Source organism: Marmota flaviventris, chromosome 5 (assembly GCF_047511675.1).
Source record: "Marmota flaviventris isolate mMarFla1 chromosome 5, mMarFla1.hap1, whole genome shotgun sequence".
Taxonomy (NCBI): Eukaryota; Metazoa; Chordata; class Mammalia; order Rodentia; family Sciuridae; genus Marmota; species Marmota flaviventris.
The window spans coordinates 74,439,929-74,452,680 of record NC_092502.1 but is presented as its reverse complement, the minus strand read 5'-3'; the positions used below and the strand labels follow the sequence as shown (position 1 = coordinate 74,452,680).

At 31.6% G+C, this 12,752-nt stretch overlaps 1 protein-coding gene across 1 annotated transcript in view; it reads left to right on the top strand.

Annotated features, from left to right (window-relative positions):
* The window catches only part of Wdr36 (WD repeat domain 36), a 34,114-nt gene that overhangs the window by 10,205 nt on the left and 11,157 nt on the right, over positions 1–12,752 (top strand). Inside the window, exons 8-16 of the mRNA XM_027927706.2 lie at positions 105–280; positions 564–684; positions 882–947; positions 1,811–1,897; positions 3,065–3,210; positions 5,376–5,490; positions 5,695–5,860; positions 6,058–6,166; positions 8,240–8,319. Of these exons, the coding sequence (XP_027783507.2) occupies positions 105–280; positions 564–684; positions 882–947; positions 1,811–1,897; positions 3,065–3,210; positions 5,376–5,490; positions 5,695–5,860; positions 6,058–6,166; positions 8,240–8,319 (1,066 nt within the window). The remainder of the gene's footprint in view (positions 1–104; positions 281–563; positions 685–881; positions 948–1,810; positions 1,898–3,064; positions 3,211–5,375; positions 5,491–5,694; positions 5,861–6,057; positions 6,167–8,239; positions 8,320–12,752) is intronic.

Here is a 12,752-nt window from a genome sequence, read left to right as displayed (position 1 = left end):
TTGGTGTATAGTTTTAACTTTATAAACTAAAAGGGAGAGAAATTTGTCAAGTTTACTTGTTTTCGGGCTTGTGTTTTTTAACATATATTTTATTTTAATAACAGATGGTCATCCAATAATGGCAGCTGGAAGCCCATGTGGCCATATTGGACTTTGGGACCTAGAAGACAAAAAATTAATCAATCAAATGAGAAATGCACACTCTACAGCAATTGCTGGACTGACATTTCTCCATAGAGAACCTCTTCTTGTCACAAATGGTGCTGACAATGCTCTCAGGGTATTATGATTATTTTTGTCATTTTTCTGGTTCATCTGGCCTACCTTTTGGGTTATTACAAGCTTGCTTTTTAATATATTAGTACCAAAATTAGAAGATGAAAGGAATATGGGATGAATCATTGTTATAGATAAATAAAAAGTATAGCAGATGACATTGCAATGAAGTGGGAAAGAGTTACAGCTTATTTCTTTCCCAATCCCCACTTCAGGGTCAGTAGCCTGCCTGACTGCAGATCAGAGAGCACATGGTGTAAGAACTTTACCATTTAATTTCTTGGCAGATATGGATATTTGATGGCCCCACAGGTGAAGGCCGACTTTTGAGATTCAGAATGGGCCATAGCGCTCCTCTTACCAGGATCAGATACTATGGACAAAATGGACAACAAATTCTAAGTGCAAGTGAGTTTCTATTTTCTACCCATAGTACTTAAGTGGGTATTGAGAGCTGGACGCATTTTTAGATTGTAATTTCTCTTTAAAATGTCCCAAACCATAACACTAAGCTTTTTGTAGAATCTAATTTTATAACATCTGTGATTCAAATGGCCCATTGTTTTGATGGAGCTTGATGAGGAATTTTCTTTTTATATCAATAGGTCAAGATGGAACTCTTCAGTCATTTTCTACGGTACATGAAAAATTCAATAAGAGTTTGGGACTTGGTAGGTCATTTGCAATATAGAATATAAGTTGCTAGTCACAAAAGAAACTTTGCAAGATTCTGGGAGAACTGGAGGAGGTTTCATCAATATATTTCCTCTTTTTTGGATAAAATTAAAACCTTATGGAGGAGAAACTAGTAAGATCCTAAGATCAAAATCACTGTAGAAGTGTTTGGGGTACTGCTTACTATAAATCTGTTAAAAAATGTTAGGCATCTTGGGTGATAAAACATACTCTTGCCACCCAAAAAACACAGCCTAATGTGATCCATCTGTAGAGTGCAGAATTAAAATTATGGGAACAATTTTAAAGAAAGCATCAAAATAAATAGCATCTCATCTTTTTGCTTTAAAGGGCGCCTTTATTCTCTTCCTGGTTTCCAGCTTTTGAGAGGTTTCTTAAACAAAAATGTTTTTTAGTTTCATTAATGTTTACTTTTTTAAGTAAATGTTCTAGCTATTCATAAAAGTATGTACTTCCAGGTAACTTATAGGATCCTTTTTTAATTGATAATCTAAAATAGTTCCTTTTGGAATTAAATTGGAGAGATTTGATATCTTTAAGAATCTTCTCATCCAGGAATGTGATATATCCTCAAGTTTTCTTTTTTGTGTTGGTTCTATCATATTATTGGCAAATAATATGATTACCTCATTTTTTCAGTTATTTATACCTTATAATTTGCTTTTGTATCTTAATTATACAAACTTCAGAAACAAATAATATTGATAACAGTACCCTTGTTGTGCTCCTGACTTAAATGAGAACATCTTGAACTTTATAGTTATGTGACAGTGAAGAGCATTTTTTTTCCCCCATGAAGAAAGATTCATAACTATGATTCCCTCTTCCCCAACTCCAGGATTAATTAATAAAAAGAGACTCAAGCGGAAAGGACTTCAGAATACCATGTCAGTAAGACTTCCACCTATCACAAAGTTTGCAGCTGGTAAGTAACTTCTCTTGTTTTGTACTTCATTATTTCCTCCATTTAAAAAAAATATATGTTTGCAAATTCTAATAAATGTTCAGAGGGTAACCTTAAGCATGTACTAATCTTGTGTGAAGATTGAAAATGAGTTAATTTTAACATGAATTTATTTTTTAAATCTCAGGCTTTGTTCTCTATACCAGCTATTAATAAATAATATTTTATAGCCCTTCTTTTTATCCTATCATCTGGTATAATGAAAGTCACTAATGTAGAAATTTATAACAGAGAACAAATGTGAAAAGATGTGGCCATGACCAATCAAGATCTAAGTACAATAGTAGTATACCATATCATAGAGCAGAACTTCTTCAGAAGAAGAGCGTTTAAGAAAAGTATACATATATAATAGGATGATTGAATGAAAACTATCAGGAAATAACTACATAGGCACCATTTCTATATTATGGTTATTGTTTCAAGGTTATTATAACAACCTAATCACTACTTTGGTTTTTTGATCACCCCTCTATTTGCCTTGAGCCTAAGTGATGCTTCTAAAACATATAGCTGACTCATGTCATGTTCTTAAAATCTTTTCGTGCCCCTTATTACCTTTAGGTAGACTTTTGCCTCTTTAACTTTCAATATCCTTGTAATGTGGCCCCAGTTGCCTTGTCCTCTTGCCTCTCCCAGGAACACATGTCACTTACTTGCCATCCTTGGTTTTGTTCAACTAATCTTGGGCCTTTTGTCTATAGGGCTCTGCCCACCTCTGTACTAGAAGTTTTATTTGTTTATTGCTCCTTCCAGGAAGCCAGTTATTACTCTCCCAAAATCTCCCAGTAAAACTCTTCCTGAGTGCTCATATAAAATAGTCATGCAATTATGCTTTCTCATTCTTTCTTCTAATCAAAATCTGTTATTAGATATTGTCAGTTAATTTGATTTAGCCATTCAACAATGTTATAAGGTGTCAAAACACATTGAACACCATAAGTATGTACAATTTTATCAGTTAACCTGTTAGATAGGAAGCTCTTTCCAGAGATAGCCTGTTTATTTTACCATCATATTCCTAGTACCAGTTATTAAGGTAGAATATTAGATACTTAATTAATAATAGATGAGCAAATGAGTGAGATGATAAAAAGCACTTTGATTTATGATTTTAATTATGTTTAGAGGAAGCTCGAGAGAGTGACTGGGATGGTATCATTGCTTGCCATCAAGGTAAGCTATCTTGCTCAACCTGGAATTATCAAAGGTCTACAATAGGTGCTTACTTTCTCAAGCGAAAAGAATTGAAGAAAGATGACATCACTGCAACAGTAAGTGAGCTCTTTTATTAAAATCTTTTCTCCTTTAAAACTTATGTGGTAATTTTATTATACTCAAGTTTACTAATGATATTATTGGAAAGAACATGTTTTACCATTTTGAAGTTGTTCTCTAATATTGTAAAGTTTTTCAGCTTGCAGAAATTTATTTAGCTACTTGAGGTTGATTGTGAAGTAGTATCTCTGTGGTTTTGATTTGCATTCTTCTGAGGAGGTATAGTGTTGCATCTTTTCACGTAGTCATGGGTCATCTCTAGATATATCTTTGTAACTGTGCTTTGTCTGTCTTGATTATGTTAACTTTGTAATTTTGAAATCAGATAGTATGCCTCCTCCAAGTTTGTTCTTTTCCTTTTCAAAATTGTTGGATATTTTGGTCCCCAAATTAGCATGTCAATATCAGCAAAAAAAAAAAAACAGTTGGGATTTTTTTAATCAATACATAAATTTGAGAGTTACCATTTCTGGTTTCCTAACAATTTCTGTCAATAATGTTTGTACTTGTCAGTGTATGTCCCACTTCTTCTCAATGCCAAGTAAAATTGTTTTCTTAAGTTTATTTTAGGTTTTTTATTGCTAGTGTATCAAAAGATATAATTGACTTTTGCCTATTGATCTTGTATCTTGCAGATTGCTAAACTTGTTTACCTGTTCTAATGATTTCTTAATAGATACTTCTGCTTTTGAAAATGCTGACTAAACGTTTAACTCAACATTTGACTCAATTATGTACACATTATTATAAGTACATATGTTCTAATCTCCATAGTGTGAAAAGCTAGTCTTAAGCTTTTATGTAATTTTCTAAATCATAGAGATTTATCTTAAGCTTCTTTAGGAAACTTACCTACAGAGTTCTGAGTAGTGTTTGTAGTAGTAGTAGAAAGGATAATTACAGCTAACGTTTACTTTAGTCTCTCTGCCTAGTGTGTACTCACATTATGTTTACATAATCCTATGTTATGGTCTATTGTTAGCCTCTTTTTATAGAACATAAGACTAACCCTTAATGTAATGAGTAACATGCCTAAGATCAGTAAAGCTAGAAGTGACACAGCAGGGATTTGAACCTAAGACAACTTATTCTAGAAACTGTGATCTTAACTTACAACCTACTGTGATCACTCATTGAGCACTTAATATGCATGTGTACAATGATGCTTAACCAGTGCTGAGTCATTTGTCTAACATCCTCAGCTACTTGGAACAAAGCCAGAAATCATTAAGTAATAAACAGAAGTAATTATTATAGAACCCATGCAATAAAGTGTAATTTATTACTCAAGGGTAACCTTCACAGTTTTTCTAAAATACTTTGTTTTTTGAGTGTATTTTTTTGTTTTTGTTTTAATTTGTTTTATTAGTGCATTATAGTTATATTTAATAGTGGGGTTCATATTGACACGATCATACATGCATGAATTGTAATTTGCTCCAGTCCTCAATACTTCTCCTATCACTCTCTCCTCCTTTCTCCCCCTCCCTTCTCTTATTCCCTTTCTTCTACTTTACTGATCTTCCTTCTATTTATTTATTGTTTTCTTTTTAATTGGTGCTTTATAGATTTACAGGAATATGGAATTCACTGTGAAATATTCATATATGTACATAGCATTATTTGGTTAATTTCACTCCATAGTTCCTCACTTTTCCTGCCATACTCCTTCACTCAAAGGAATTCCTCACTTTTCCTGCTATACTTCTTCATTCAAAGGAAATCAGTGGAGTAGCTAAAGGGAACTTTATTTTAATTTAAGTAGTAGGCTTTAAATGTTTAGAAAAATTTATGTGCACGAAACATTTTATGTCATGCTATAGAAATATGTCTTCACTTGCATAGTGGCATTTGTCACTTTTATGTGTAAGAAAAGTAATAAATCAATTCACTTTTCATGTTTTTTTTTTTAAATAAAATTATTGGTAGATTTGACTTTGGAAGCAATGAAGCACAATACAATATTATTTTCTTTTTTTTTTTTTAATATTTTTTAGTTGTAATTGAACACAATATCTCTATTTTATTTATTTATGTGGTACTGAGGATCGAACCCACGGCCTCTCACGTGCGAGGCGAGCACTCTACCTCTGAGCCACAACCCCAGCCCTAAAATATTATTTTCTTTGTTATTTGCTTTTGTTTTTTTTCCCCTGTAAAGGCAGTAGATATTACTTCTTGTGGAAACTTTGCCGTGATTGGTCTTTCATCAGGAAGTGTAGATGTGTATAATATGCAGTCCGGGATACATCGGGGAAGTTTTGGCAAGGATCAAGGTATTGAAATGTCTTTCTTTCTTTCTTTTTTTTTTTTCTTTTAAGTAATTTTTTGATGAGTTATCCCAACTTCATTTGGCAGATTAATTTCAAGATTTTTCAAGAATATAAGTAGTGGAAATCTAGATATTTGGAAAGAATTATTTGTATTGTTCCAGTAGACACTACCAATTCTGATTTCTTTTTTTCTTGTCTACTTAAAAGCTCATAAGGGATCTATTAGAGGTGTTGCAGTGGATGGATTAAATCAGTTGACAGTTACAGCTGGTAGTGAAGGATTACTCAAATTTTGGAACTTTAAAAACAAAAACTTAATCCATTCTATGAGCCTTGATTCATCTCCAAATATGATGCTGCTACATAGGGACAGGTAAACATTTCCTTTTAATGATAATGGACTTGCTTTTTAATGTTTTTGGTAAAGTTCATAAGTACAGATTTGTCATATGGGGAAAATCAGACTGTTTTAATAAAGAACAACATATGGTTTAATTTAATCAAAGGCATATTTGACTAATACAAGATTCCAGAGTTTTGTTTGCTTAACTGGTGCATTTATCTTGCTAGTGGCATTCTGGGACTTGCCTTGGATGACTTCTCCATTAGTGTTCTGGACATAGAAACTAGGAAGATTATGAGAGAGTTTTCCGGACACCAAGGCCAAATAAATGACATGGTAAAACAAACCTTAGCTGTTTAAACAACTTTTTCTTTCTTTCTTTTTTTTTTTTTTAACTCCAGGTTAAAAATGTTCACAAAATTAAATCTGATATCTTTTAATAGCCTTAAGCTTATCATATTAAGAGATTTTATAAATAGATAATTTGCTGGTGAGTTTTCAAGGAGATTTTAAAGGAAAACTTACAATTGAAAGAATTAAAATTTTTCAGGAAATTGATGCTTTCAGAGTAATTTATCCTTTTCTCTTTAAATCTGTGTAAGACATTTTATTTTGGAAAATGAATGCTCCATTTATACGTATCATGTTTGACTTAATATAAAAGGCTTAGAGAAGACATTTCTGTTTTTCTTTGTACACAATAAGTTAATAGTAGCCTTGTTATATTGTAGTTTATTATTATGTTTTATATATTATTATTATATATATATATTATTATATATATTATTATAATATTGTAGTTTATTATAATTTCTAGAGTTTATATGAAGAGTCTAATTAATAAAAATGTAGTTAAGTTTGCCATTATATTCTTTAGTGGGATGTTTGATATTGTAAGAACTAAACTACTTTTAAAAGCATGTTTCAATTAAAAGATAAACCTTAAAATAAATTTGTCATTGAGGACTATGTTAAGTATATGTTGTTATTTGGAATCAGTTGCAAATGGAGTAATTTACTTGAAAAGAGAAAAAATTAAAATAAAATCCTAACTACTGAGTGACAAACCCATCAGCTTCATTTACTTATGAGTCTAACATCAAAAATCAGAATTACAATGCTTACTCCTTTCCTTAATATTAAAAGAAAGAAATTGGTTAAGAAAAAAATATGTTCTGCAACTAGGAGATTGGCAAAATTACTCATCAACAGAATTTGTTTTGACAGCATCTGTAGAAACAAGGGTGGAAGTGGTGTAATTATGATGAAATGACATTTTTTAAAACATCTGTCAGTATTAACTTGTTCTTCCTATTTCTTAAATTTTACTTTATCCTAATGTGTCTAGAATTTCTCCTTCTCAGTAATAAGTTATTCCTGATCATGTAAATTTGTGAGCATTTATAATATGACCTTCTGAGAGTTATTTTTTACTATGATCTTCTATCTGCACCATCTCTCTATAAATTGAGCTATTTATACCCTGAGGTTTGAGTTTCCATGATATTGCTGCAGTCTGATGAACAAAATTAGCATTCAGCTTATTTCAGTATCATTTGCTAATATGAATGATCATAATCCCTTTGTTGTGTTTAGACTCCTTGATGAATTATGTACTACCATTATAAATGTTAAACTGTTTTTCCTTTGGGGTCCTTCACATCTAATCTAAAACTCAGAACTTCCGTACTACAGGTGGGAATGGTTATTATTTATTATTTTTATAGCTAGAAAAGATAACTTCTTTAAGGTGGCATAAATAGTCCATTATTTAAATTTATTTTTAAAATCTTTCCAATTGTAGTTTTTAATTATATTTTAGAAATAAAGCATCATGAAGGGAGAAAAAATGAGTTTTTAGTAGAGCTGCAGATAAAAACAGAAGGACTTTAGTAATATTTTAAGAGAATTTTTATTCTTTACTTTTAATTTGTGGTGATATGGATTCTTAGCCAGACAGCCTAATATATAGACTCTTCAAGGAAATAAGAGTTTTTGTTGCTTTCAGAAGTACTTTGTAACTGAAATTAGAGTAGCAAAATACTTCTTATTGAATATTCTACCAGTAACATTTTTAATATGATTTATCTTCAGAATTTGTTAATTATCTATAAACAAGTAGAAGATTGTGGTATGATAATTGGGCTGATGCTCTTAATCTTTTAAACTTTTTATAGTTAATTTGAAAACTTAATCCTTATAAATTTCAGATCAGTTTATATAGAAGTAATATTTTCTTTTATGTAAAATAAGGCAGCCTGAATTTTACTTATTTATTTTTTCATGAAACCTGAATTTTTTCAAGTCTTGTATTTTTCAAGGAGTTAAATACATATTCATATACCCATGCATACAAATATATATTTTTATATGTATGTAAAATATTATTTTTGTTTGTTTTATTTCAAGGCTTTCAGTCCTGATGGTCGTTGGTTAATAAGTGCTGCAATGGATTGCTCTGTTAGGACTTGGGACCTTCCATCTGGTTGGTGAGTTTGCTTTTAAATTCTTCAGATGATTCCTTGGTCATTGTCTTAACATGTGACTATTACCTGTAGTTAATGGATCATGTGGGTTCTTTTAACATGAATGTATTTAGGTATTTTTCTAGCATAACTATATTTTATTCTTGGAGTATTTTGAATCTTAAAACAGCAGGAAGTTGAAGCATCATGAAAAATTATTGAAAAAAGTACACATCTCTCCAAAAATGTTCTTCTGCAACGTAGATCTGTAGAAATAAATGAGTTGTATGAATCTTAAGACAGCACATTTATTCTTCTTAATACCCCAAAACAGAGCTCAGACTTTAGGACTGCAAACTTTCTGGGTGTGTTTTTGTTTTTTTATTTATTTTTTTCATATTGAATTTAATTAAAAGGTCAAATCCCTAGCTTTCGTCTTTATGCTATATCTTCTCAAAGCATAGCAGTATCAGAAATCTGTTTCATGGAGTGAAACTTAAAACGAATCCAGCACTTTCTCAGGAACTAGATAACTTCATATGTGAAAGTAGTTTGACCTTTAAAAGGGAAAAACCCTGATGTTCTCACTTCCCTTCAAGTTTTTTTTTTAGGCATGAAGCATACCTACCTATTCAGCATATACACTATATTTAGAATAAGCACAGCTAAAGTGTCACTAGTGGGTCAAACTCTAATGACTAGGGACTTTTGTCCACAGGTGTGAACCTCTTTTACTTAAAATAGAGTAAAGCATAATCTGATTTCTGCTTCAGCAAAAGTAGGTATTTCCTAAATTTAAAACTTACTTTTTATTGGTCCTGGGATTGAATCCAGGACTTTCATATTTTAGTCAAGCCCTCTACCACTTCTACCACTGAGCTGTATACCCAACCCTTTTGATTCTTTATTTTGAGACAGAGTGTCACTGAGTTGCTGAGGCTGATTTTAAATTTGCCATCCTCCTGCCTTAGCCTCCCAACTTACTGAAATAACAGGTATGTGCCACCACACCTAGCTGTAAAAACCTTGTTTTTGAAGACACTAATAGAAATATTGGTAGTATGATGCTTCTTGGCCTTTTTCTAAAATGAACATTATATAATTTGAATTAAAGTTAGAAAGTTGTACAAATAATAGAGTTGACATAATGTGCTTACTATTTTCCTTTTTAATAATGTTGGTTCACATTAGGTGGGAGAAATAGGTTAATGTTCAGTAAGACTAAATTGGCAAAATATTTTTTTAAGTGGCAAGTTTATCTTTGGAATGAAAGAATTAGGATCTGAAAGTAGCATTCAAAGCCTCCAAATGACTCAGCATTAACCTTTTTGCTGAATTTTTATTACAGAAAGGAGTTGAAAAGATTTAAGCTTGAAAAATTACCTCTAGATAGGGAATAGGGGTGGAAGGGAAAGGGAGGAAGAAGAGGATGGTGAAAGGAGACCTTCATCACTATACAAAATACATGTATGAAGATGTGAATTTGTTGTCAACACACCTTATATATAATCAGAGATATGATAAATTATGATATAATGGTGTATTACGAATTGTGATGCAAAAATAAATAAATATTTTTTTAAAAAAGATTTAAGCTTGATAGGTTTACAACTCATTTTTAGGTGAACACAAGCCATTTTAGATTAATACAGAGGCATGAATACAACTGAGTATAGCACAAGAACAAGAAATGAGCCACATAGGGTTGTTCAAAGAAAATATAATAAAATCTACTGTTATTGCATATATGTACATTTTTACTAAAGAATAATAAGTAGTTCTTCGGTAAAAATTTGAAGTGCAGTAATGAAACATGTTGACAAATAATATCAAACAACTAATGCTGCTTAACTGCAACTAAACTAAAATTTGTCATGTGCTGCTATGCACATTAAATGCCTTTATTTTCTCATATTCTAATAAACACGGATATTATTATTGTTATACTGTTTTCTTCTGTACAAGTGGGAGAATGAAGGTTCAGGGAGAAATTAAGTGATTGATGAGTAGCGATTTAGTTTGTAAATGGTAGAGCAAAAAAGCAGAGGAGAATTAGTTTAGCCAACAGTTGCTCAGTGGTTTCATGTTCTAAGGATGCATTGATTTTCTTGCTGTGGAAGACAAATAATTAAAAAAGCAAGAATTAATATTTTTATCATACAACCCTAGGTAACTATTGAGTGTCTTTGATTCCCCTCTCTTTGGTCTTTCCTATATTAAAAAAAATTTTTTTAGTTATACATGGTCATAATAACTTTATTTTGCAAGGCAAGTGCTCTGTCACTGAGTAATAATCCCAGTCCCCTTCCTGGCTCTATAATAAGCAATTTCATCAGTTGTATAGCATGCTAAATATTTACAGAATGATTATATTTGTTATTTAACCTAAAAGGTGAAGCAGTCCATCTAGCGAAACTATCGAGTAAACTTTTGGAGGTAGTAACATAGACGTACACACAACTGGAATTGTGATCTAAAATTGCGTAGTTATTGAATGGTTTACCATAAATTATTTTAAGGACTGAAATTTGTTTTTGTTTTTAAAATTGTCTTAAACAAAATTTAATATTTTTTAACCCCTGAAGTTACATTGTCATTTACCTACCTACATGCCACCACTTTTTATTTCTGCTTGTTTTTGATTTATTGGAAATTCAGGTTGAACTCTTTGGAGGAAGATAAATACATAAAATTAAATACTTTTATAATTAAATTTTGCATTTATTCTCTCTTCTCCCCCATCCTTACTTTCTGAGGAGTATAAGCATGAGAAAAATTGGAATAAAACATTGTTTTGCAATTGTCACTGAGGCAAAATTACCTCTCTCTGCTGCTCCTTAAGGATTCCTGTGGAAGGTTATTCCATTACTTTGGAGATAGACTATGTGGACACTATCAATTTTTCCAGAATAATAATCAGAAATAACTTACTTAAGGTTATCTGTATATGCAGGGCTCTGATCTTGAAAATCTGATTCCTCAGAATAGGAATGTTATTAATGTTTTTTCAGAAAATAATTATACCTGCAACTTTTCATTTTGTGGGATTCTCAGGAGACCATACAGTAGTTTCAGCTCTGGGATAAAGCCTGCACACCTAGGTTTTATGAACAAAATGACAGTGTAAAATATGGTGCATATATAGAAGCTGCCACCTCAGTTGGGAATTTTACATAATGGAAGATCAGTCTACCTGCAGTCTACAACTATAAAAATGAAGTTACACAAAGAAATTGTTCCCCTAAAATATTATAGTGTCAAGTAAAGTATGTTTGCTCAATATTAATTTTTTTCTTAGCAGACAGATAGATTCTAAACATGTTAGGAAGTTTCACCCCTCACATACTTAAATTTTTGCTGAACAAGAATGTTAAAGACAAGGAAAAATTACAAGATCTGAAACTGCTGTATTTTAATTTTCATTTACATACATTGAGATAATATCTTCTGCTCGGGGTTGTTTGGATTAAAAGAATTAACATAAATAACAGTCTCTGGCTTGTAATACAAGTGTTTAGCAAAAATTTCCTTTCCCTACCTTCCCTGATTCCCAAGAAAAGCCATTCAGAGTGGCCTTGAGCAGAAATCAAACAGATTATTTCTCCCCTGTACCCCATACTTGAGAAATGACAATAGTTTCAGCAACTTGAGAGATTTTACCATATGTAAGTCTCTACTGGAGAGCCTTTATTTACATTTGAATCTTTCATAGTGTGTTTCTGAATCACCAGTGTAGACATACCTTGTTTGTGTATATGTATGTTATCCCATTGTTTGATGTACCCTAATTTTCTATAGTTACTTTACTAAAGTTAATGTGGTTGAGAATGTAGACTGGTTGCAAATCCTGACTTAATTTCTTTCTTTTATCCTGTCAATTTTTGAAATCTTATTGGGCCTCAGTTTTCTTAGGATGGACCTGCCTTATGGGGCTGCAAGGATTAGTCAGTATAGTCAAGTGCTGAGAATACTTCCTAGCCCAGAACACTAACAAAAAAAATCAAAAACAAAGTTATGTTGTTCTTATAGTTTGTATTTTTTGATGTAGATTCTGAACTTTAGTCATTTGATTTTTATCTTTCCGTGGATAGTGTATTGTGTTTAGTAAATAAAGTGGTTTTAAAACAGCTGTGTTTAAAGCCAGTATACTCTTCCTAAAGGTATTCCTGTCATAACCATCCTAAGGAGTCTTCCTAGCAGGTTGGGAATGAGTGCAGGTCTTTCTCTTTGCTTCTATTGAGATGTTTTTTGTTAAATGATTACTACCATAATTCACTGATATTCCTGTTCTGTGTTCTGATGGCAAATATTCTTATGAAAGTGAAGATTGTACCATTGTGTGCTCAAAAATATCAGTGACTTCCTATCAGCTATAATATAAAAACAAATTCAGATGTTTGATGTTCCAGATTCTGTATGCTTCCACCCAACTGTATTACTCACTATACCCAAGTACT